Below are 23,879 nucleotides of genomic sequence, written 5' to 3' on the forward strand. Positions count from 1 at the left end.
CGGGGGCAGGCCTGAATGTGGACTGGAGGGTTGGGTCAGTGGGGTCCCAAGGGGGGGGCAGTGTTGAGGAGAAGCAGGACGTGTGGGGGGTGCCGACACCCTGCTGAGGGTGAGCCCCCGCCACAGGTGGGGCCCCTCCTGGAGGAGAAAGGGAGAAGCAGGAGGGGATCACAGGTCACCACGTGGCTTTCCATGGGTGCTGGGGTTTCCAGTGGCCCCACCGTCTAAGGCCCGCAGCCCACTCCCCAGCCAGGGCCCTGACAGCGGCCCCAGGACTCGGGTCAAGCCACCGGGGCAGGCGGAAGAGGGACCTAAAGAAAGCGGCTGGGCCCGGGGTGGGGGGTGCTCCCCCGCCCCGCCGCAGCGACTCAGGGCCACGTGCGGACCCCTGGGGGGCACAGAGCCCGGGGCCTCTACGAAGCGTCTACGGAGCCCCGGGAAGGGGCCGCCGGGGCGGGGCAGGGAGGCGGCGGTCCCCCTAGGCTCCCGCATCCCCGGGGCGCGCTCAGGCCCATCCGGGCCGCGGCTGCAGTTCCCGCCTCCGCCGCCGGGGGCCGCCGGTGAGCTCGGGCTCCCGACACGTAGGCACGTCCGCGGCCGGGACGCGGGTCGGGGGAGGGGCACTTCCTGCGCCCGGCGCCGCCGACCCCGCGCACGCGCCAGCCCGGCGAACCCCAGCTCCCTGCGCGCCCCCGGCGGCCGGGGCCCGGGGCCGCCCCTCGCGCGGGCGGGGCGGGGCGGGGGCGGGGCGGGGGCGGGGCGCGGGGCTGCGGGAGGAATCCGGACGCGAGGGCGGGCGGCGGGGCAGCCCCGGGGGCTTCCAGTCGGGCTCCTGCCGGACGTAAAGGGAAACTGAGGCCGCGGCCCCTCCCCCGTCCCGGCCCCCGCACCGGGCCCCAGAGAGCGGCTCCGCGGAAGGAAGCGGGGACCGGCCGGCCTGCCCGTCCCCAGGGGCGCGCCCTCGCGCTGACCCGGCGGCCCGCGGCCTGGACCCCGAGCCGGAGCGCCGCCTGTGCACGGCCGCAGGGGCTGGTGGCTCACCCCGCGTCGCCGCCCCCGCCCCCGCCCCTGCCCCCGCCCTGCGCACCCTCCCCGCGCGGGCTTCCGGCCCCGGCGGAAGGAGCAGGAATCGGGAGGTTGGGAACCGGCGCTCCAGCTCCGGCCGTTCCCGCCCCGGCCTGCCCGCTGGGCCGGGGGTGCGCGGACGAGCGCCGTCCGGATCTCGCTGGGAGGGGTGGGGGCGGGGGCCCGGCCGGGGCAGGAGCCGGCGCCCCTGCTCGCTGCCCACTGCAGACCTGGGGGCCCGAGGGCGGGGGGGGTCTGCTTGCTTAGGGGGAGGCTACACCCGACGTGGTCACGAGCCCTGACCTGGGTCCCTGTCCCAGCTGACCGCTGCCCTCCTGCCTGGGAAGGCAGGTGGCCCACCAGTGACGGGGGCCAGTGACACCAGCCTGGCCACCCCAGCTGCAGCCCGCCCCTGGTCCCAGGGCCTCTGGACAAAACAAAACCCCTATCCAGCCCCTCCCCAGATCTTGGCCAATAGTCTCCACAGAACCCAGCGCCTTTGCTGGAGCTGTTTCTTCTTAGAAAGGGGAAATTGGGGGTGTGGGCCATCTCCACAGGGTCAAAGCCCCACCAAGGGCCAGGGAGGGGGCTGGACCCCAGGGGAACTCAGCACCCTGCCCCGTTCCTCCAGCGCCCAGTGCACAAGGGACGCTCGGGTTCCTAAAGCAGAGAAGGTCCAGGATATCTTGGTCTCCCTGGGTGGGGCTGAGCTGGGGGGTTGTGGGAACGCGGAGGGAGAGCAGAGGTGGGGGACATGGGGGCCCCGGTGGGCACCCTGTCACTTGCCAGCTTCTGTGCAAGCCGGCCCGCCCTTCGCACTCACACAAGTGTGCGGGTATCACAGCAGTGTCCGTGGCCCTCCTGGTCGCCGGGGGGTCTGGACACCGCCTTCCATCTCCGCCCGCCATGCCGGGCCCTTTCCTGCCTTGTCTCTCCCACCCCTGCCTGGGCCTTGAGCTAGACCCAGGTGTGTCCTCTGGTAGGGGCCAAGCCCCGACCTCGGGCTCCATCCCTCACAAGGTGCCTGTCCCTGGTGGTTTCCAGAGCAAGCTTCTGCGGCAGGAGTGACCTGGGTAAGAGCTTGGGCCAAGCTTCCTGCCAGTAAGGGCTCCTGGGCTGGGCTTGGAGCAGGAAGGCCCGACCCCAGCCTGCCAGACACCTGCCTGGCCTGGGCCTCTCCACCTGCCGGTCCCTGCCACCTCCTGCAGCGGAGCCCACCTGCTCCAGGGCTGGAAGCCCCCGCCCCCGCGGCCCCCAGCCCCTGGCACGGGTCTGGGCACAGATGGCTGCGCGCATGAGGCCTGCAAGGCTCACGGCATCACTGCGTGTGGGGGGGGGGGCGGGGCGGGCAGGCATCCAGCCCCGAAAGTTCTGCACCCCCGTGCCAGGGTTGCCGGGCCGTGGGCAGAGCACACAGGAGGGCACGGAGCACGGTGGTTCTCCATGGGTCGGGTCAGGGTCCCCCTGCAAGGCCCTGCTCTTGCGTCCGGCTGGGCTCAGCACGCCTGTTGCTGAGGGCGCACTGTCCCGCGGGAATCTCCCGCCCACCTTCCCTACAGGACCCCCGCCGTCCTGCAGGTGGTGGGGACTCGGACTGCACTGGGCCCCGGCCAGCAGAGTGTGGGTGTGGGACCTTGGGATTCTCAGGAGCCCTCCAGCCTGTCCCTGCCTGGCCAGTGGGGGGGGGGTGTGTGTGTGTGACCTCTGTTGGGACAGGCAGAGAGGGAGGGGGGTGTCGGTGGGGAGTGGAGGTAGGTCAGGCTCCAGGTTGGGCGAGCCAGGGAGGGGACTGCTGGCCACAGCTGGGAGTGCGGGTGGGTGGCGGTGGGGAACCACACGGAGCACCCAGGGCTGACCCCGCCGTCCTCCCTGGGGGCCCAGGGAGGATGCGCCGTCCCAGCTGTTACTGTAAATGGGCAGGCGGCTTCCTCTTTCCATGGAGGGCGCGCCTGGCATCCGCCTCACCAGATAAGGGTACGAGTTCTTGGCCTGCGGTCAGCCCCCCTGACCACAGGGTGCTGGGTGGGGCGTGGGGGGCCAGACTGTGGCTCTGGGGCCAGCAGACCGGAGGAGGGGTGGAGAGCCCAAGACACGGACGGGCGGGAACGGCCAAGCGCACAGGGGACCGGGGTGGGGCCCCGGCTGCTGGGGCGGAGGCAGAAGTGAAAGCGGAGGGTGGGGGAGTGTCACGGGGCAGGCCCAGGAACCAAGGGGAGTGCCCGGGAGCACCCCCTCTGCCCCAGGCCCCCCACGTCCCCGGGGCCCCGGGCAGTGTGGAAAGCAGCACGTCCCTCGGAGCAGCCCACGCCCGGAGCCCGGCTCAGGCCAGGGTTCTGGGCAAACGAGGCCCGGCGGCAGGACAGCTTCGTGGGTCCCCGGGCGGCATGCCGGTGGTATGGGCAGTCCTGAGCCAGGGGACCCAGAGGTGGGGCAAAGAGGCAGGGCGCGGCCAGGAATACTGGGAAAGGGGCTTTGACAGCAGGCGGCACCCGTGTCCTGCAAGGGGTGCCCAGGGCCCCTGAAAGACTGATTTACTTGCGAGAGAGGCCGCAGGGGGAGGGACAAGGGGGGGGACAGCAGTCATCTCAAGCAGACCCCCCCAGTCAGCACGGAGCCTGGACAGAGATGGACGCGGGTCTCCATCCCCCCACCCATGAGGCCGTGACCCGAGCAAAAATCACAAATCGGACACTTAACAGACTGAGCCACCAGGGTGCCCCAACCCAGAGGCCCTTAAAGTTAAATTCATACCCAAAAGTGAACCCGGATTTGGAGCCCCAGCCCCGGGGAGGTACTGGCCGGCGTCCGTGCTTCTGAGGCAGCCGCCAGCCCAGCTCCAAGGCCCAGCGTGGGCTGAGCACCACACTGGCCACGCGGTGCCCCCAGGGCCTGCGCTGGGCCTGCCACCCTGGGGAAGCCCCTTCCCCAGCCCCCGTGGGCCTCCTGCCCTCCTCTGGGGCTGCCTCTCCCCTCCTGCCTCTCCCCTCCCACCCGCCTCATCCCTCCCACACTCGGGGCCTGGAGCAGCCTGCGGACCTCCGCCCTGGAGCCAGCGGGGAGCGGAGAGCCTGTGGGCCCTGAGCGGCAGCAGCAGGACATGCTCTGTGGAAGGACAAGGCCGGGCGGCAGGGACACCGTCCGGCAGGCCCTGGGGAGGGGACATCAGTGGCTGCATCCATACCCGTGGGAATGGCAGGTCTGGACATGCGGGGTCACAGGATGACCTGCCGCCCATCCAGGTGGGCTTGGTTGTGAAGCCGAGAAAGGGGCAAGTGTTTGGCCTTGGCTGCCCACCGCCGCCGCCCTCGGCTCCCACCCTGGGCCGCTGGGGAGACCCCAGAGGACAGCGAGGAGCAGCCCTCCCAACAGAGCGCCGCACAATGCCCTGGGCATCGGGCAGATGTCGGAACGGGGGGCCCACTCCCTAGGTGTCCAGCCCTGCCCGGGAAGGGGGGCACTCGGATTCTGGCCGGTGGTCCCATGGCTTCACGGCGGGGAGTCAGGCCAAGGTGACACCCAGGTGACGGGGGGGTGGGCTCCGCTCTTGGGGCTGAGCCCTACTTTATAAGCTCGTCGTCCACACCTGCAGGCCCAGGACCCCAGGCAGGGCCCGGGGGCCCCATAAGCAGTAGGAGGGGGAGGGGGGCTGGGGCCCAGCTTGTAAACCATCTGCCTTCCCTCCTCACCTGCCCCCCAACCCAGGCTCAGTCAGATCCTGGGTGGCCCCCCACGGGGGGCTGGGATCTTGGCCTTGGGGAGCCTGTGGACGGACATGGAAATTCTTCCTCCTCGTCCCCACTGTCCACGCTCCAGGTCCGGCCCGGATAGGAGCCTGGGGTTCTGGCAGAGTGGGCTTCTCCCGGCTGCCTGGGTACGGCTGTCCCGAGCCCGGATGACTCGGTCCCCCTGCCTGGGACTCCTGAGGACTGCGAGGTCTGCGTGTGCGGCAGCCGGGGCTGGGCACTGGGGCCTCCCACCACCGGGTTCTCCAAGTGACCCCGTACGACCTCGGAACGGCTCTGCTGGAGCCGGGAACTGGGACACGGGCAGCCACAGGGACCCAGGAGAGGTGGCAGCCCAGGGTTCCCGGCACCCAGCACGGCCAGAGTCCCCAAGCTTCTCCCTCAGACCAGCACGCCGGGGCCCAGGGCTCTCGGGTCCCCCGAGGGGAGCTCGCCATCTGCCCCAGAACGGGGGCACGGGGTGGGGGGGACGTGGCAGGCCTCCGGCCCCTGGCACAGCCCCTCCAACTGATATCCGTGGGCCACAGCCAGGCGGGACCTAGACAGACAGACAGCACCCCAGCCGGGGCGCTGCCCACCCAAGCCCCATGTCACTCGGGGTCGACGGAGACCGAAGGTCCGCACAGTCTGACAAGCAGACGGACACCCCCGCCCCCACCCTGGGCTCAGGCCCAGATGGTGACCCGGGCTGGGGGGAGGGCGGGGGGCCCAAGCACGGCTGTCCGCGGCGCACTCTCCAAGTCCTTTATTGTACAAGGTCATCTGTTGGGGGAGGGGCGCCAAGGGACGACGACACACAGTGAAGTACATAAGCCAGCTTTCTCTGTGTTCGTCTTCAGTCAGGCATTTATAAACAAGAAAGCATACATTAATTACATAAAAATAGTTTTCGATAGTAGAGTAAGTCATCATGTCGTCATTAGCAGCAGCAGAGGGGACGCGGACAGCGGTGCGGACGCTCCTGGCGGGTAGAAAGGTAGAGCTGTGGGGTTTTTTTTTTCCTTAATTGAAAAAAAATGTCGCTTGTGACTCCTGACTTAAAGCAAGAACAAGACGGCCGCTCGAGCCTGGTGGACGCGGTGGGTGGGCGGGGGCAGGGAGGATGGAGCCCGGGGGCTGGCGGGGGTCCGTCCCCTCGGGCAGGAGCTGTTCTTCCTCAGTTAAAAACAAGACAACTACCAGGTAAGAAAAGAGTTTCTGAAAAAGGAGCCACCGTACACGCATGTGATACAACAGTGTCCGGAACAGTATTTACAGGGACCGTCTGTACACGGGGCTAGTCCGTACGAAAAGCAGGATATTACGTGTGTGAGTTAGCTGCTCCAAAGATATGAATGTTATTGCTGTTGTTTTTCCCTTCGTTACAAATCCTCTTTCAGCACAGAAATGACGAGTGATTAAGCGGAATACACGATCATCCGGATAATGGGCGGCTATATTACACACAGGGAGGGTCAACAGCCGACAAGATCCATCCCTCTTCTCCCTTCTGCAGAGACACCGAACGGCAGCTGCGCCAACCAAAGCCGGGTCTCAGGCCCCTCGGCCCGGCCCCCAGAGGCCGGGAGTGGCCAGAACGTGCCAATGCCCCCACCCCCCTCCACCCCTCCACCCAGGGAGCTGCCCAGGTAGGGCTCGAGCTGCTGGTGACCGGGGAGCCTGGGACAACCGGTCCCCGCCACCCCTGGGCAGCCGTGGTGCGCCCAGCTCTTCCTGACCTTCCGGGACGAAGCTGGCACGGGGAGGTGTGGACCCAGCAGAGAGACGGTGACCAGAGGCCGGCAGGGTGAGGGTGAGGGTGAGGGGAGGCGGGGCCCCAGCAGAGAGCTCGGAGAAGCTCACCACCCTCTGGGGCCCCAAACTCCCAAACCGAAAAGTGAGCGGGAGGCCCCAGGCAGCAGGCCCCAGGGGCCCTTTGATCTCCCTGGACGTTCCGGCCTGGCAGCAGAACACAGCCAGCCAGAAGCACGGAGCACGCTTCGCGCTCCGTCCCGGCGAAATCATGTAGTTTCCCTTGAAGAAACGACTGAAAACACACAACTCTGGAAAAACAAGGCTGAGCACGGCACTGTGAGTGTGGCGTAGCACAAGCAGCCCCTTCCGGGGCCAGTAATAATGCCCATGGACGGGTGCACGCGCGGCCGGGCGCTACCGTCCCATGCATACAGATCTCGCAACTGCAAAATAAACTAAGCAAAAAAAAAAACCAACAAAAAAAAAACCCAAACCAACGCTGCATATGTATGATGTCCCTTTTGCATTGCACTTTAGAAGGGGGGGGTCCAGCAGCACCTGCGCCCCTCCCCCCCCAGTAAGCCGCGGCCGGGAACCCAACAGATGACACGGTCCCCAAGCCTCTGCGGGTCGCGGCGGCAGGCGGCGCCGGTCTCTGGGCCGGCGGTCTGGTCTCCACCTCCGTCTGCGCTCACAGCTGCCTCGGCGTTAGAACGGGGTCAAGCGAGGAATTCTGTAAGATCTTTCTCGTGTACATAAATACCGTAATTTCAGGATGGGTAAGCCGCCTCTCGTCCACTGGGAGATCATTTTTCAAGCGTGGGCATAAAAAACCTCAGACAATTTGCATGGACAGCTGAGAGTAAACGAGACTATTTGGAATAAATGCAAGGAACTTCCTCGGATAGTGGCGGGTTCGGTCGCTACCGGAGACAGGGATCTCGGGGGTAAAAAGACAAGTCAGGGTTTGCTGTACAAGATGCTGGAAGGCACAGAACTACCCCCCGAAGTTCAGTTTTTGCATTTTCGTTTTGTGATTCCCTTGTTCAACCAAGCACCAGAGGGGGTTTCTAAACACTCGAGCACTTAGAATGTGCTCTATAAACGGGGGTCGCAATATTTGAAAAGTAAAAACCTTAGTTAACGGGAATAAAAAGAGAAGGGAAGATTTTTGACAAAGTGCAGTTCTAAATATACGTTTAAATGAACAAACAAAAAAAATCGTGAAGTAATGCTGTTTTGTTCCAGCGCCGCAGCCTCAGTCCGACGCAACAGGAGCGCCGGGCAGGGCGGGGGAGGGCGGCGGCGGCGCGCGGGCCTGGCACCGCCCCCACCCCCAGTGCGCGGGGCAGCCAGGCAGGAGGGGGTGGCGGCGCCCTCCCTGCTCCTGCCAGCGGCAGCACAGGAAGCCTGGGTCCTCGTCGCTGAAAAAATAGACTCTGGAGAAAACCCGCCCTGTCCCGGCCGCCGCGGACGAGCTGCGATGGCTCCCTTGGCGCGTCCTCGCACGGCGTCCGTGTTGCTGGGGCTTTTAAAAGTTAGTCATTAAAAAACCTGTTGACTTTCTGAGTATCAAGTCTTCTTGTTGGTTTTAAATAGCTTATAACAAAAACGTAATGTCGGACCGCTCCGGCGCGCACAGGCGCCGCGGGCGCGCACTCGGCCGGCGGCAGCGGGGACCCCGCTTGCGCGGCGACCTCGGCCGGTAGAAACTTCCGCCGCGGACTCCGAAAGTGTGCGGTTCCAAGCACTCGCCGGGTGACAGGCACAGTAAGACGTTGTGCTATGTGGCCGGGGGCGGGCCGCCGGCGCGCAGGCCCCCAGCACCCCCCACCCCCCGGCCGGCGTGGGCCGCCCGCCCACCGGCTCCCTGCGGCGTCCGCCCCGCGGCGGCAGACTGTGGGGTCCGCTAGGGCTCCGCTAGGGCTCCGGCTCGGCCGTGCTCTCGGCGGCCTCGGGGCGGGGCCGCGGCCACAGCTGCTCCCGCAGCTCCTTCACCACCTTCTCCAGGTGCTCCCGCGCCTCGCGCTCGCGCAGCAGGTCGGCCCGCAGCTGCTCGCGGTCCGCCTCCGCCTGCTGGAGCTTCACCTGCAGGTCCTCGATCTGAAAGGGACGCGGGCGTCAGCGGCAGCCCCGCCCGGCCCGGCCCGCCCCCGCCCGGCCCCCTTCCTGCGTGGGAGATGCGGCCCGCAAGGGAGGCAGTGACAGGGGCCAGACAGCGTGACCCGAGGGCAGACACGGCACACAGAGCCCCCAGCGGGTGGGAAACGACCCAAACCCTAAGAGCTGCGGCCCGGGTTGGGGGGGGGGACCCTGCTGACTCCCTGAGGCCAGGCTGGAGGAGGGGGGCCGCACGGTCCACTGCCCCCCTACCTGGGACTCCTGCCGGCCAGGACGGCCTGTCAGGCGGTGCAGAGACTCTCAGAAGCACCCACGGTGGGCAGCCTGCAGCCCCGGCCCCAGGACAAAAGTCGGGGCTGCCTGGGGGCCCCTGCACCCCTGGAGCCGGCTCGGAGCCGACTCCTCAAGCAAAATCCCCAAGGAAGGGCCCAGCCTGGAGGGAAAGAGCCCTGAGGAACTCCCCCACGGCGGCCCCGACCGACCCGAGGACCGCCTCTCCGTGGAAGACCAACACCAGCAGCCCAGGGAAGGGCCCCCCTGGCCTCCCGAGCCGGCAGTGAGTCCCACGGGTGCCAAGAGAGCACCGGCCGCTTCCCGCCCAGGCCCGGGAGCCGCTCCGCAGCGGCAGCCGACGGGGGCGGCCTGTGGCCTCGCCGCCGGGCATGGCGCCGGGCCCTGCCTCCCGGGTGGCGCCACAGACACCCGCCACGAGGCCCCCCGCCCGTACCTGGGCCGAGTACTTGGCGCGCAGGCGGCCGGCCTCGCAGCCCTTGTCACACACCCGCACCTGGCGCGCCTGCTCCAGCTCCCGCTTCAGGCGCAGGCGGGACTCGTTGGCCTCCCGCATCTTCTTCTCGTTCTCCGCGCGCAGGCGCTCGATCTCCTTCCGCAGGTTGCGCTTGGCCTCCGTGGCCTCCCGCAGCTTCTCCTTCTTGGCCACGCGGAGAAACTCCAGCTCCTGGAGAGCAGGCGGCACACACAGTAGGCCAGGGGTCGGGGTCGGGGGTGGGGGGGGTGTCCCCTTGCTGCCCCGGCGTTCCTGTCCCCACGGGGGTCCCAGTGCACTCCAGCCTGCGGTCTGAGCAGACAGCGCGGCAGGCAAGCTTCAGCCGGGCTCCCACAGCTGCAGGGGTCCCTCCAGGCAGGGCGTGGGCCCGGACCCCCATGCACAGCTGTGCTGCGGGGCGTGTGCACGTGGTCACATCTCCGCCCAGAACCAGGGAGGCGGCGTTCTGAGCGAGTGCCTGACACAGACATCTGAAATCCTGGGGCTCTCGGGACGGCGCGGCTGAGCCGTGTGTGCGAGCAGTCCCCGTGCGGAGCTGCCAGACGCCAGCCGTGGAGGTGCGAACGCGGCAGCGGGGGGGGGGGGGGGGGGGGGGGGGGGGGGGGCAGAGCCCGAGGGTGAAGGCCCGCCCTCCCCGAGCCACCAGCTATGAGGGGAACCCGCCCAGAGGCCGCCACAACCTGAGGACCTGGGGGCCAGGCCCTACTGAGGCGGGAGGCGGACGCGGGCAGGGCCCAGACACCCTCGGCTGCAGCCCGCGCCGCACAAGGAAGCAGTCGCGTCTGCGGAGCCAGCTGGGAGCCGGCGTGTGCGCACAGGCCGTGCCCGGAGCCACCTGGTCCGGCCGCCAGGCGCGCCGCAGAGAACCTGCCGCGTCCGCCTCCGACAGCCGCACGGGTGCACAGGGGACGCCGGGGGGCCGCGGCCCGCACTCACCCAGGAGGCACACCGGCCCTCGGCGTGCCACCGCGTGGGGCTCCTGACCGAAAGCAGCCCGGCCTGTGCTGCCCCCGAGGGACAGGCCGGCCGCAGGGCGGGAGTGGGGGCAGGGGGCCTCACCTGGTGGAGGCTGCGCTTGGCCTGCAGGGCGGCGCTCAGCTTCTCCTCCTGCTTCACGCGCATCTTCACCACCTCGTGCAGGAACTTCTCTTTGGCTTCCTTGGTGTCCAGGCCGCCCTCCAGGGCCTGCCGCAGGTGCTCCAACTCGGCCTCCAGGCCGCCGCTCGCGGGGTCGGCAGGGGCCGCAGCCTCAGGGGCGGCGGGGGCGGCGGGTGGGGCGTGCACGCCGGGGGAGCTCAGGTCCTTGGCGGAGCTGGATGAGGTAAGGGACGGGGAGGAGAGCGAGGACAGGGAGGAGGTGACTGCGGAAACACAGATGGAAGCGGAGGTCACCGGGGGTCGGCTTGGGGCCGTGCAGCACCGCGCCGGGGCAGGCCAGGACCCCGACTCACACGTACATTCCTCCCTGCTCTCCACTTCCACCTCGGCCTCCGAGTCCTTGTCATCCTCTGGGGCGGCCACAGCCACGGGCGCCGGCGTCTCTGGGGCTCCGGGCGTGTCCACGGTCAGCTTCCGCTTCCGTGGCTGGAGGCAGGTGGCCAGAGGCTCGGGGGCCCGGGAGACGACGGTGGCGCACGGCGGGCTGCTCACGACCTTCTGCTGGGCTGGCGGTGCCAGGGCCACATTGGGGGCCACACCCGTTTCGAAGCTCTTGTAGGAGTAAAAGCTGTGGGGTATGGGGGGGGCGTTGGGGCCACAGGCATCTGTCCCCCACCCCAAGTCCCCCATCCCACCATGGCCAGCACGTGAAAGCTCCTTGTGGGACCCGCCCCCTGGAGGGTGCAGAGGAGGAGATGCAAGCCAGTGGCCGTAGCCCGACCCTGTCTAAGGGACCAGCACTGTGGTGACCGCCTGCAGCACCCCCCAGACTGCTTCCAGGCCCACGCGGCCCCCATGCAGGCACTCACAGCAGGCCCGCGGGAGCAGAGAGCGTCTGGGCCAGCACAAGGTGGCTTGTGGGTGGGAACAAACACAGCAGGACCCCGGGCCCTCCACTCCCCCTGTGCTGAGCCACCGGAGGAGCGCCCAAAAGGGGGGAAGCCCGCCCCGAGATGCGCAGAGCAACAGCCTTTCTGGATTGTGTCCACTTTGAGAAAGACCTTAGGCGGCTCCTGGCCCAGCAAGCGCTTAGGGACACCCAGGTGGCAGAGCCCAAGCCCGGCCCCGGTGTCCTCGCTGCCTGCTGGCATAGAGGGCGCTCACCTGTCACGAATCAGGGCCGGGAGGTGCGGGGAGAGCTCTTTGTCACTTGCGGACACCGCCGGGGACCAGGGTCGGAAAGCAGAGAGGCGCTGGCGAGGGTGAACACAGCCAAGGCTCTGCAGGAAGAGAGGCACCGGGCGTCAGAAGTCGTCAGAGGCTGGGGTGCGGAGCCCTGCGGCAGCCCCCTCCCGCCGCCGTCCCCTGCCCCGCGCCACCTTGCTGGAGGAGCTGGCCAGGGTCCGCAGCCAGCCCGACTGTTTGTCCTTCTCAGAAGATGTGGGGAGTTGGGCGGGGGCGTCATCTGTCTTCCGGATGGAGGCTGGGGGCTCAGAGGAGACCTGTGAGAGACACGGAAGCTGTCGCTGCTGCCTCTGGCTCTGGGCAGGGTCTCCCAGCCAGCAGACTCGACCGTGCACAAGGCGCGAACAGTGACGTGCAGACCCGGACCCCAGCAAGGGACAAGGTGCACGCCCGTGTGCCCTGTAGGGCTGCCACGCTGGGACCTCACCCCACAGCTGCAGAAGGCTCAGGGCAGGGCGCCCAGGCCGAGCTCCGGGCAGGACCTCGAGGGGACCGCGCTCCCCTCCCCACCACAGCCTTGGCTGCGCACTGCCGGCCTGGTGTCCACACGGCTGACGGGAGCCTCAGGCTCTGGCCCCTCGCTGCAGTCCTGCCTGGATGGGGAGGGGTCAGCCCAGTGGGCAGGCTCACTGGCCGAGTGTGGGGCCCTCCACTGGGGGGGGGGTCACCCAGGGCCCCAGAGTTCTGGGTTCCACCAAGCAGAACAGACAGCTTGCTGTCAGCCGGAGCGGCCTTCTGGCAAGACCCCAGGAGAAAGGCGTGACGACCCTCCACCGCGTGCCCGAGGCTTCAGGACCGCAGCCACGCTCATTTTCTCCTCGCGCCTCGCAAAGCTGCCTGCAGCCTCCCAGGGGCACCAGGCTGTGCGTCTGCCGGATGCTGTGGTCAGAGTGGCTTCCAGCACCCGTGTCAGGACGCCAAACCCCCCATCCCGATGGCGCGGGATCCCAAGGGGGACGGGGCCTCTGCCTGCAAAAACGGAACCATCTGTGGAACGTGGACAGTGCCCCGCGCCCAGGGCAGCTGCGCCGGGGCCACACGCAGCCAGCACGCAATCACCCGCCTGGGGCCAGGGGCCGACACGTCAATGCCCCTGTCGCTCTCCCAGGCCTGAACTCAGGAGGAGAGAGCAGAACTGGGGGCGCTCTGCTGGCAGTCGGGGAGCCTGGAGGGGAGACCACTGGTGGGGGAGGAGAGAGGGCTCCTCCCACCTCCAGAACACTTAGAGAAGGACTCTGCGTCACAAACCTGGCCCCTTGGGGGGACATGGGCTTGCCGGGAGGGGGAAGAGGGCAGGGAGGCAAGTGGTCCACGGAGATGCCCTACTTACCAGGGCCATTGTCACCATATACCTGGGACACAGGACTGGCGGGACCCTGGGCAGAGGGTCCCCTCACCCGCCCGTATGCACGCCTGTCCACGGGGCCCCCACCACCCGGCACCCCTGCTCAGGGGACAAACACGCAGGGCGAGGAGGACTCCCAGGATATAGGCAGCCTCGGGCCCCAGGGAATAAATACTAGGACCTCGGACCCTGTGCAGGGACGCACTGGCCTTTGTCCTCACAGAGAAGCAGCTGCCTGAGGCCCGAGGCCCTCTGCTCAGAGGCCTACGCCGTGCTCTGGGGAGGTGCTCCCGAGCGGAGCCCACAGACGACTGTGGACGGTCTGCTCAGACACGAAACAATCATTCAGGAAATAAAGACCCGTTTGTTGGTGCTTTTTAGGGGAAAGAGCCGTGGTGACGTCTGTCTGTGCGGCCTGGACACCTCCTGCCGCCTGCGAGCGGGTGGCCGGGGCGGGCGACAGGCGGAGCTTCCTGTCTGAGCAGATAGGAAGCAGGGAGGAGACGAAACAAGCCCAGTTCTCACCGAGAGAAAAGCCACAGGCTTGGCACCGGCGCCGGCAGGTTCTAGAAGCCTCAGGGAGACTCCTGGGGGTGCATACGACTCAGGCTGTAGGGCCACCCCCTGCCCCGCACCCACAGGCCACAGCCCCACCTGTCCGCAGGAGGAGTGAGGCAGGTGCGGGGGTGGACTCCCACTCGGGCCTGGCCTGCCAGCACCGAGCCACGAACCAAGCCCAGGAGCTCTGGAAAAAGGGCCTGAGCCTCCCCTGCCCCACCTGCCCCCAAGCTTGTCAACCCCAGGATGGGGACGTGTCTTCAGGCAAGATCTTCCATGAACGCCAGCGCGTGGCAGGAAGGGGCCAGCAGGGAGCCTGGCTGGACACGGACACTGGCCCTGAGGGAGGGCTGTGCTGCTCCCCCCCACCCCGGGAGTGACCTAAAGTCCCGGCGGCCTGTCCTGCTCCAGGCCTGGACGGCCGCCGTCCCTAGCAGGGCCCACGTGAGCCCCAGCAATAGCCCACGGCATCCCCATGCCACAAGTGGTCAGCGAGCAGGAAAGGACAGTCACTTCTGGTTCCCGACCCTGCTCAAGGCCTCCAAGCCGGACCACAGGGGCCCACAGCCCTCATGGAGGGAGCAGGCTTCTGGGCCCGGGACTCAGCTGGGGCAACGGGACTGGGGCCATGCAAGCCTCCTCCCCCGAGCCTCCGGCTGAGCCTGCCAAGGGTCCCACAGAGCGCAGACGGGCTGCCGCAGCCGACCACAGCACTGCCCACGGACACGCCGGCCCACAGGACTCCGGGCAGAGCACTGCCCCACACAGGACCGAGAGCACATACCAGGACACCCAAGTGTGCCCCCACGCGGCACGCGCGGCCGCCAGGACCCCGGCCTACCACGGAGCAGCCGCTCAGGTGGGCGCGGACGGCACGACGTCCCCGTCGCCCTGCTGTGCGAGGCACCCAGGCGCCCACAGACACGTGAGCGGACAGAGAAGACGGGGTCTGCACGCAGGGGAACATCGCTCGGCCGTGAAAAAGAAAGAAATCCTGCCACTCACCACCACGTGCACGGAACCGGCGGCGTCGCAGTGACGTCAGTCGGAGAAAGACAGTGACCCTCTGCTCTCACCCACACCGGAATCTAAGAACCCAGAGGATCGCAGGGGGAGGGAGGGAAAAATAAAACCAGACGGAAGCAGGGAGGGAGGACGAGGGCCGAGCACTGGGTGCCCCTCGGGCTGCTGCATCACTGAGCTCTGCCTCTGAAACCAGTAACCGCTGTATGGTAAATAAGTGAATTCAAATTAAAAAGCACAACAAAACAAAACTGTGGTTGCCAGGAGCCGAAGGGAGGTGGGAATGGGAAGTTACCGTTTAATGGGTACAGAGTTTCAGTTTGACAAGATGAAAACAAGTCAACGGAGGGATGGAAGCATGGGCGGCACCGGAACGCACCGGGAAACGCACCGGGAAACGCACGGGCGCTGCCGCAGCGTTTAAGATGGTAAATGTTACCTTGTCTATGCTTCACCACGATGTTTAGAAACAAATGCTGTTTTTAAAAGAAAAAAAAAGAGCTGGCTGGAGAGCACGCAGGCACCCGGACCCTCCAGCGGCCACGTGCGGCTCACAGAGGAGAGCACGCCCCGCGATGGGGTTCTGCACACCCTGCCCAGGGGCCTCTGTAGGTTTACGAGGACTTGGGGGCATGACCTCAGAGTGACTTGACTGTGTGACCCTTCTGTCGGGCCGGGCTGCAGGGTCCATCCTGTCAGAGGCTCCAGCAGGCACAGGGGAGTGGGGCGCACGGCGGTGCTGGGGCAGCTTCTGCATCAGCCCCGGGCCTCACGCTCACAAAGGCCACATTCCTCCTTCCACGCCTGAGCCCCAAACGCACCGAAGGGCAGCCTCTGCAAAGGCCCAGAAGCAGGGCAGGGCAGAAGGAGAGCTCCGGGCTCCGAGACCGGCGGATTTCGGAGCCCCTTCCCCCACGCTCTGCTGAGAACCCCGCGTTCCAGCAGCAGGGCGGCAGGCCTGGGTGTGGGCCCTGACCTGGCATCTGGGAGCCCCTAGATGCAAAACTCCTGCGAGAGAGGCCACTGGCAGCACCCCACGTTTTCGCAGGGAATGAGCTCATGACCACCCGCCTCCCAAGACTGGCCTGGGGTGAACCCAGGAGAGGTCCCCAGGGCCCGCCCTGCCCCCTTTCCTGTGCACCACCCCGGACATCCTCAAAAAGAAAGAACAACTGTACGTGGGGGGACAGAGCGGAGGGAGAAAAGACGTTCCAGATGCTGCCGGCACCGGCCTGAAGTCCGAGAGCAAACCGCACGTCCGCGGAGCTCTGGCTGCCACGGCAGAGCGACCCTCGGCTCGGGTACCGGCCGCGCGCTGACAGCGGCGGTGAGGAGGGCCCGCTCCCGCCCAGCTGCCGGGACAGCCAGAGGCCAGCTGGGCACAGAGCCACGTGCCACGCACCCAGACGGCCCAGGGTAGGGACAGCCAACCATGAGGACAGACCGCGCCCACGGAGGCCAGGTCGAGAGAGCAAGGCCGGGTCAGTGTGCACCGCGCGTGCACAGACGTGCCAGGCCCCCGCGTGCACACAGAGCCAGTGCCACCAGGGCCGCGGCGCCAGCACCGAGCTCTTGCGGGCAGTACAGGCCCTGAGCTGCTGACCCGCAGGAGAAAGACGTCCCTCTGTGTCGGTCGGAATCAAGTCACCTTCTCCACCCAGGTCCACGGACCCCAAACTTTATCTATGCGCACTCGGGGGACATGGGGCCTTCGGCTGAGGATCTGTGACGCTCCGAAGACTCTGCCTGCCCAGAGAACCAGGGCCACAGACGCCGAGAGTCACAGCCGCGGCCCCGGTGTGCCCGCAGGGAGCCAGTGTCCGACAGTGGAGGGCCGGCCAGCAGCCTCAGCACGCCTCCCGCTCCCTCCCTCCTCCTCTGAGACGCCCCCAGCGGGTCCTTCCCTCCTCGTGCCCTGTCTGGATGCCGCTGGCATGTGCTGCCAGGCCAGCGCGCACTCGGAGCTCAGCTGTGTGGGTCGCTCTCAGCCACAAAGGCCACAGGCACCCGGGAGTGCACGTACAACCCCCCCTTCCCCGCTCCGCCCCGCCCGGAGCAGATGGGAACTGCGTTGGTTTTGTTTTCCTACTACACTAAGGTGCTCCACCCACTCTGGCCCCGTGGACCAAGGCCAAGGACACATGCTGCCCCAGGTGCCACACGGCGGGGCTGACATCCCCTGCCGCCCAGGTCCCTCTGGCCCAACAGCGCTGGGCACTGAGGCCGAAGGAACAGGTAAGTGTGTCTGCCCAGCACACGCCTGGGCGCTGACGGGGGAGTGCGGACCTGGGCAGAAGACCAGCCTCCTCACTGTGGCCAGCCACCGTGTGGACGTCCGTGCGCCCAGAGCTTCGGATCCCCACCCATGGCTGGCAAAGCTAGAGGCGGGGGGCATCCCGCCAGAGGAAAAGACTCCTGGGTCCCAGAGCCCGCAGCAGCTGGGCCGGGGCTGGGAACCAGGGAGGCACCGGGCAGCGATCGCCTCCTCCCGCAACAGCAGGCCCAGGCGAGGGTCAGGAAGAGCCGCTGTGGCGAGAAGGCCTCCAGGGTGGCGTGAGCTCAAGCAGTCTGGGTGGGCCCCCAGGCCGCCCTGGCACAAGCTGATGACAACAGTCACAGGCCTCAGCCGAATGCCAGGGCAGAGAACATCGGCAAGACCCACCCGAGGCTCTCTTCTGCCCAGTGCACAGGTGGTCTGGGGCTACATTCTGCTCAGTCCCCCGGGGATGAGGAAAGATAATTTGGAGGTCACAGGTGGGACAAAGAGCAGAATCCCAGGAACCCCAGCTCACTGGGGGCCAGACCTGTGCCAAGGATCCCCAGAAGGACAAAGGAGCAATGCCCCAGACCCAGGAGAGGCTCCCCAGGGCTCAGGAGCCCACGCGCCCCTTTCAGGCGTCACGGTGGGGATGGACCTAGCAGATCCCGTAACCATGCGGGGCCCTGGACCACACCCAGATGGTATGTCGCTCGCAGCTCAGCAGGCGTGGCCACGGGTGACCCCACGACCGGCTGAGCCTGGTCTATAGGTCTCCGCTGACCACTGACCACAGGCTGACCACTCGGTGCTCGGGGGGCCGAGAGCCTGGCAGCAGGGCCTTGCTGTGGCCTCAGCCCCAGTCCCTCACAGGCCCACAAAGGGAAGCCACAGAGAGGCCGCCCGGGAGAGTGGGAGCAGACCCCACCACTTTGTCCACTGGGGGCTCCCAAGGCAGGGACAGTCCCTCTGGGCAGGGCCCAGCGGCTGGGCCTCCCTCGGCCTCGGCTCTCCACACTGTGCTCACCAACCCAGCTGTTAATACCTAGTCACTAATTAATTACTAATTAGACGCCAAATGACACGTCCTAAACCAAAGCCTCTTTCCCTCTCACGGCCAGTGCGGTGCTGCTGGTCCCCGCTTCGAACCTTCCCGACACAGAGGTCTGCGTCCATCTTTACGGAGCGTTTGTATACCCCAAATCAGAACAAAACACTGCCCCTCGCCAGCCTCCACACCCGCCCAGTGTCCCCCGAGGGGTCCTGCTGTCCTGGAGCGGCGCGGGCAGCTTCGGCCACACCGGGGCTGAAGCTCAGGAACCAGCTCCAGGCTGGGGGCGCGGCAGGGGCAGGAGAGGCCGGGCCCCACCCCGCAGTCTTCACAGGCTCTTGCCTTGGGAGATTCGAGCAGCTTCAAGACCTGGGTCAGCCACGTGCCTTGGTCCAAGACACCAGCTGGTTGGTGCTAGAGGGATCCCCAGTCTGTCACCCTAAGGAGAGGAGGGCTGAGGGGGCCCCCCGGAGCCCTGGAAGGCCACCTCAGCCCCAGACAGAGCAGCAGCATCTGAACCTGGGCCCCGAGGCCCCGCCTCAGGGGTGGAGCTTCCAGGCCGCACACCCACAGGGAGGGGCACCCAGGGAGGCTGCGCGCACCCTCAAGGGCCCATGGTGCTGGCAGGCAGGGCTCTGCACAGGGAGGCAGAGGGTCCCCAGAAACAAGGCCTCGACACCGCGGAGGCCGTAGCCGGATGGTGGAAAAGGTGGCTCGGGGGCCCCAGCACACGCCCGGTGCCACAAGGGGGGACTCCCGCTTGCTTTCTGATTTATCACCAAACCCAGGGCCCCCTTCTGTGGGTGGGTCCAGAGAAGACCCGCAGGAACACAAACCCATTCCCAAGACGCGGCTGCCTGGCCTGCAGGCGGGCTGACACAGGCTGACTGCTCGGACCCCCAAGGAGCCTCGCTGGCAACGAGGCCCAGCCAAGAGGCCGGCGACAGAGCACCCGGCGACGGGGCTGCCCGGCCCACACCCGCCCCACCTCTGCCCAGGAGCGAGGGTACCACGTCCTACTCCAGAGCAACTCAGCTCGCGGAGCACAGCACGCCTGCCCGCGCCGGCGACCGGTAGGGACGGCACCGGGCGCCCGCCCCCGCAGGACCCGGCGTGTGCGCGAAGCCAGGCTGGCTGCAGAGCCCCGGCGGACGGCCCGGCTGTGTCCGGGCAGACGCCCATCAGGAAGGCAGTCGGGTACCGGGAGGCTCGCCAGCCCCTCCAGGACGGTGGGCCCCATTCTGCACGACACAAGTTCCAAGACGGTAGCCTGAGGGGCCACATCCCAACCTCCTGGGTACGCCAAGGGCCCCCCACCCCAGGGAGCTCACACGGAGCTGGGGGTACGTGCTCTCCCGCAGAGCCCCACTGCCGCAGCCTGCCGAGGCCGCACCGCGCTGTCCGCCAGCCCTCCCGGCACCGAACCGCGTTCCTCGGCGTGGTCAGCCCAGCCATCGAGACGGTTCTGTGCCAGGAGCCAGGGAGAGTGTTTCATCAAACACTCGGAGCTGTTGCGACATCAGGGGCAGGACTCCTGTGAAGTGGCAGGGCTGACGTGAGGAGACGGCACCTGTGTGTTCCGCAGCGGCTGAAGCCTGGGAGGGAGGTCACCGGCCCCTGCGTGCACTAGCGACCTCCTCCAGGAGGCCAAGAGGACGGACCAGCGCTGCCGGAGGAGTGGGATCACCCACACTGCTGCACTCTTCAGACGGGAAGAACGGCCACCGGGAGGGCCACAGCCTGTGCAGACCCTCCCGAGGGCCGGGAGTCCCAGGCAAACGTGGCCGAGGGTCGTGGGAGATCCTGTGGCCAGGCCGGCCCCTCTCCGAGCCCCTGCTCCGGCGCGGCACCCACCCTGGCTTGTTTCCCCGGGGCGGGAGAGCGGCCGCGTGAAGCGAGACGGCCCCAGCCCTGCGTGCGCTGCTCCCGTGTGCCGCGAGGACCAGCATGGGGGGGGGGGGGGGCTCAGGCCTGTTGGGGCGAAGACCACTCGCGGGCGCCTTCCCTACCAACACGTGCTTCCTTACGCCATCACCGAGCAAACGTGAACGCAGTGTCCGCAGGGCCGGGGCCGCCGCCACCGCCGAGGCCGAGAGGACGCCGAAGCGCGAGCAGCCAGCAATAGAGAGGGATGCGGGAACTCGTCCAAGTCGAGGTCTTCCTGCAGTCCGGAGGGTGCCACCGCGAACGTGGGGAGACAACCACGGGCCGGGAGGAGCAACGTGCCGATGCGGCGTCTGCTGGGGGACCCGCGTCACGCAAGCCCACGCACCCCGGCTACGACGAGACGCGAGGGGCCCGCAGCTCCCCAGAGGCCACGCCCCCAAAACCACCGCCAGAGACCACTTCACACCCGCCAGACACCACTTCACACCCACTGGGGTGGCTGTGATCCGACTAGGATCACACAACCACCCCGGACAGACGCAGCGTGGGGGGCGGGGCAGGGCCTCAAGCCCGCGGGAGGAGCGGGAACCAGCACCGGCGGGGAAGGGGGCCGGCTCCTCAGTCAAGACCTGGGAGGACTGAGAAGAGGGACCCAAACACCTGCACAGTTGACCCCTGAACAACGCAGGGCTGAGGGGCACCAGCCCCCTCTGTGGGGTCCCCAAAACTTGACTAACAGCCAGTGCTGACCACAGGGCTGGCCCATCCCACAGGCAGTCGATCGTCGTGTGTGTCGTATACATCACCCTCCCCGGTAAAGTAGCTACAGAAAACAAAGTGTTACGAAGAAAATAAAAAGAAAGAGAAATACATTCGCAGGACTGGCTGTCCCTGCCATAGCTGACACCGTCTGTTTACAAGACGAGCGGCCCCTCAGGGCACACCGACGTCCTCTGTGTGCACCAGGACACACCGGCCAGGTCGCACGCACTTCCTATAGCAAGTATTTACAGGGTAACAGCCCCAACACTGATCACCAAGCAGCGACAGGACCGCCTCCCGGCCGCCTCGCCCCTCCACTAACACAGGGGCCGTCACAAAGCTCTCACGACCGCAGGATCACAGTCACCGAAGGAACGCAGCGTTGGAAACTTCGCGAACCTGTGATCACAGGCCTATACCCACTTTCTGCAGTTTCTCCAGGTAGAGGAGACGGGCCGATCGTACCATAAGGATTTGAGAGCGAAGTTATAAAATCAGGAAAGCAAGCCGCCAGGGCCTCCAGCGGGACCCAGGCACGTACCTGCACCACCAGGCGGCCCCTCGCAGTCGGCGCGGACTCGCGGGTTCCTTCAGCGCCGCCACCGAACACCACGTGGCTCCCTCGGGGCGTCAGGTTTCACACACAAAACCCGTAAGGAAAGGAGCGCCCCTGTCAAAGGTCAGGGAATGTTCCAGTCTGGCCCCATCCCGGACCACGGGATGCCCTGGTCTAAGCTGCGGGGTGAGTGGTGGCAAGGACCCCACAACAGGTGGGGCTTGGCCTGGCCCAGACCCCAGCTGCTCCCACTGCGCCAGGACCTGGTGCCGAGACACTGAGCAGCGGCGCGGGGCGGGGACTGAGCCACCAGGACTGCAGGCAGCCCTCGGGAGGGGAGGAGAGCGTGAGGGGCAGCTGGCTCAGGGGAGGCGCGAGGGAAATGGGCTCCCAGCAGCCGCTCTGTGCCAGGCAAGGGACAGGCATCCTATGTCTGCTCTGGGCCAGGCCTCAGTTCCCAGCTGGGCAGCCCAGGCAATTCCAGGATGATGACGTGGCTCCGGCCAAGGCTGGAGTGGGGATGGCCGTATGTAAACCCAGGAGCTCCGGGCAGGGGGGCATCTGTGTGGTTCCTGAGGCCCACCTGGTCCCCACCTCCCAAAGTCCTATGGTCCAGCGTCCCGGGCAGTGGCTCTTTCAACCTGGCGCCAGCTCACAGATGGGGGCACACAGGGCTGCTGGAGACCGCCGCATACCGCGTGGGGCCTGGGCCAACGTGCCCACCCGAGATCCCAACTCTCAAGCTGTTGGGTCAGCATCCAGGCCCCTCCCTGCCCCCACCAGTACCCATGCTCTGACACTCCCTTGTCTGGTCCCTGACCCTGGCTTCCCGGAGACCCAGATCCCTGGGGCTGGCACCTAGGGGGACCTGCGGGGGGGGTCCCCATCCCTGTCTTATGAACCACTCAGAAGACAAAGCAGCCCCCGTCCAGCAGGAGGACCAGCCTGTGCCCCTGGCCCGAGGCCCTGGAAAGACAAGTGGCAGAAGTTCTCACAAGTCAGCAACGTCGTGTCTGAGCACAAGTGAGCGCTTCCAGCCGGGCGAGATGCCCTGGGAAAACCACGTCTAGGGGTCTGAAGACAGGCGTCCGTCCGTTTCCGAACTCAGAGACTCAACTAAGCAGCTCTTCCTCACGGTTTGGCAGATTCTAACAGAATCCAACCACTAAGTGGTATGTCCAAGTTAGCAGCTCGCTGCAGGTTTAGAACAGGGGCAGGCAGGACCCAGCATTTAGGCTGCCCCACAGGTTCCAGGCGACCCGGGACCTTCGGTCACATCACCCTCACTGAGACGGCCGTGGCCCGGGCGTGAAGCCGTGGGTCTCATCCCCCAGAGCACAGACGGCAGCGCGTCTGCGGAGCGCACAGAGACGGGCCAGCAGCCATGCGGAGTGCTGGGCATCTGTCTGGGACCCTCGGAGAGAGCGCCCCACAGTCCAAGTGTTCATGTCGTACTTCCACTCCACCGAGTGGGTCGGCAGGAAACAACTAAGACCACAAATTCAGAGACGAAAACTTTTCCCAGAAATGTCATCAGGCCTTCGGATGCTGTCAGGCCTGATTCCTGAAGAACAGGTCGGGGTGGGGGGTACCTGCCGTGTCTGCTTCTCACCCCATGGGGCCAAGGCCAGGCATCCTCCTCCACGACCACTCCAAACATCAGAGAAGACGGTCCAACATCCCCCGACAAAAGCTGAGCTCAGGAGGAAAAGCCCAAGGGCGCGGGACCAAAGATGAGGAAAACCACGTGACATGCCAGCCAGGCCAACCCAGGGAGCCCGCCCCGACCACCAGGGGTCAAGGACTCCCGCGCCCCACCCCTGGGACACAGGGACCCTGTAACCACGGGACCCCACGGACCTCCACGAGCCCCAAGTGGAAGCCGAGAGGAGCAGAGTCTGGGGGCCGCACCACACAACCCCCAGGCCCTGCGCGCAGGCCGCGGGCCGGGCCGCACGGCCTCATCCACAGAGCAACGGGTAGAAATGCTAAAACAGACCTAGCTCAAAATGAGTAAACACATACAGAAAAAAATGTGAGCAAAGAATAAGACATCAAAAAAGATCATGCAGATTGGAAAAAAAGCAGAACTTTCCAGAATAAAAGGAGTCCTCAAGGAAATTATTCAGACGCAGTGCAGAGGAAAACGCGTGAACACATGAGAGGATGACAGACGTGAGAGAGGAGAGGCGGCCTTCCACGAGGAGAGAGCAGGGAGACAGGGGCCAAGAGCCTTCCGGATTTGGTGAGAGCCAAGCCTTCAGGTTTCAGAGGTGAGGCCAAGGAGGGACCAGAGTGGCAGCTCGACCTTTCAGGTTCAAGGTCAACACCATCATGCCCTGTCCCTTGCACTGACACATTCGAGTGTGGGCCCTGTTTCTTGGGCCACGAGGCCTCAGCTTCAGTGTGGGATGGAGCAAATCCCCACTGATGTGGGGCCCGCGGCGGAAGGCGGGGCCTGAAAGCGCCTGGAAGGAAGATCCCAGGCGGGCAGCAGGGGCTTCCTTCCTGCCAGCCCAGACCGGGTCTGCGCGTCCTTGGGCACGAGGATGAGGGACCATGTGGGCGAGCACAGAGCCCAGGCGGCTGGCTTGAACACTGCCCCCTCCTCCAGCTGTGGGCATGCCAGGCCCTGGCTACGGCGGCC

At 66.6% G+C, this 23,879-nt stretch overlaps 1 protein-coding gene across 3 annotated transcripts in view; it reads right to left on the reverse strand.

Annotated features, from left to right (window-relative positions):
* Window positions 1–5,538: 5,538 nt before the first annotated feature.
* SKI (SKI proto-oncogene) overlaps window positions 5,539–23,879 on the reverse strand; it is a 66,866-nt gene continuing 48,525 nt past the window's right edge. Inside the window, exons 2-7 of one of the 3 annotated variants that reach the window (XM_046009969.1) lie at window positions 11,928–12,050; window positions 11,713–11,828; window positions 10,902–11,176; window positions 10,510–10,811; window positions 9,451–9,621; window positions 5,539–8,645 (exon numbers count right to left, since the gene is read on the reverse strand). In XM_046009969.1, coding sequence (XP_045865925.1) covers window positions 8,463–8,645; window positions 9,451–9,621; window positions 10,510–10,811; window positions 10,902–11,176; window positions 11,713–11,828; window positions 11,928–12,050 — 1,170 coding nt within the window. In that variant the 3' untranslated portion in view covers window positions 5,539–8,462. Of the gene's footprint in view, window positions 8,646–9,390; window positions 9,622–10,509; window positions 10,812–10,901; window positions 11,177–11,712; window positions 11,829–11,927; window positions 12,051–23,879 lie in introns of all 3 variants that reach the window. The other 2 variants (XM_046009953.1, XM_046009961.1) reach the window with 2 other exon arrangements.

This window comes from Meles meles, chromosome 1 (assembly GCF_922984935.1).
Source record: "Meles meles chromosome 1, mMelMel3.1 paternal haplotype, whole genome shotgun sequence".
Classification (NCBI taxonomy): domain Eukaryota; kingdom Metazoa; phylum Chordata; class Mammalia; order Carnivora; family Mustelidae; genus Meles; species Meles meles.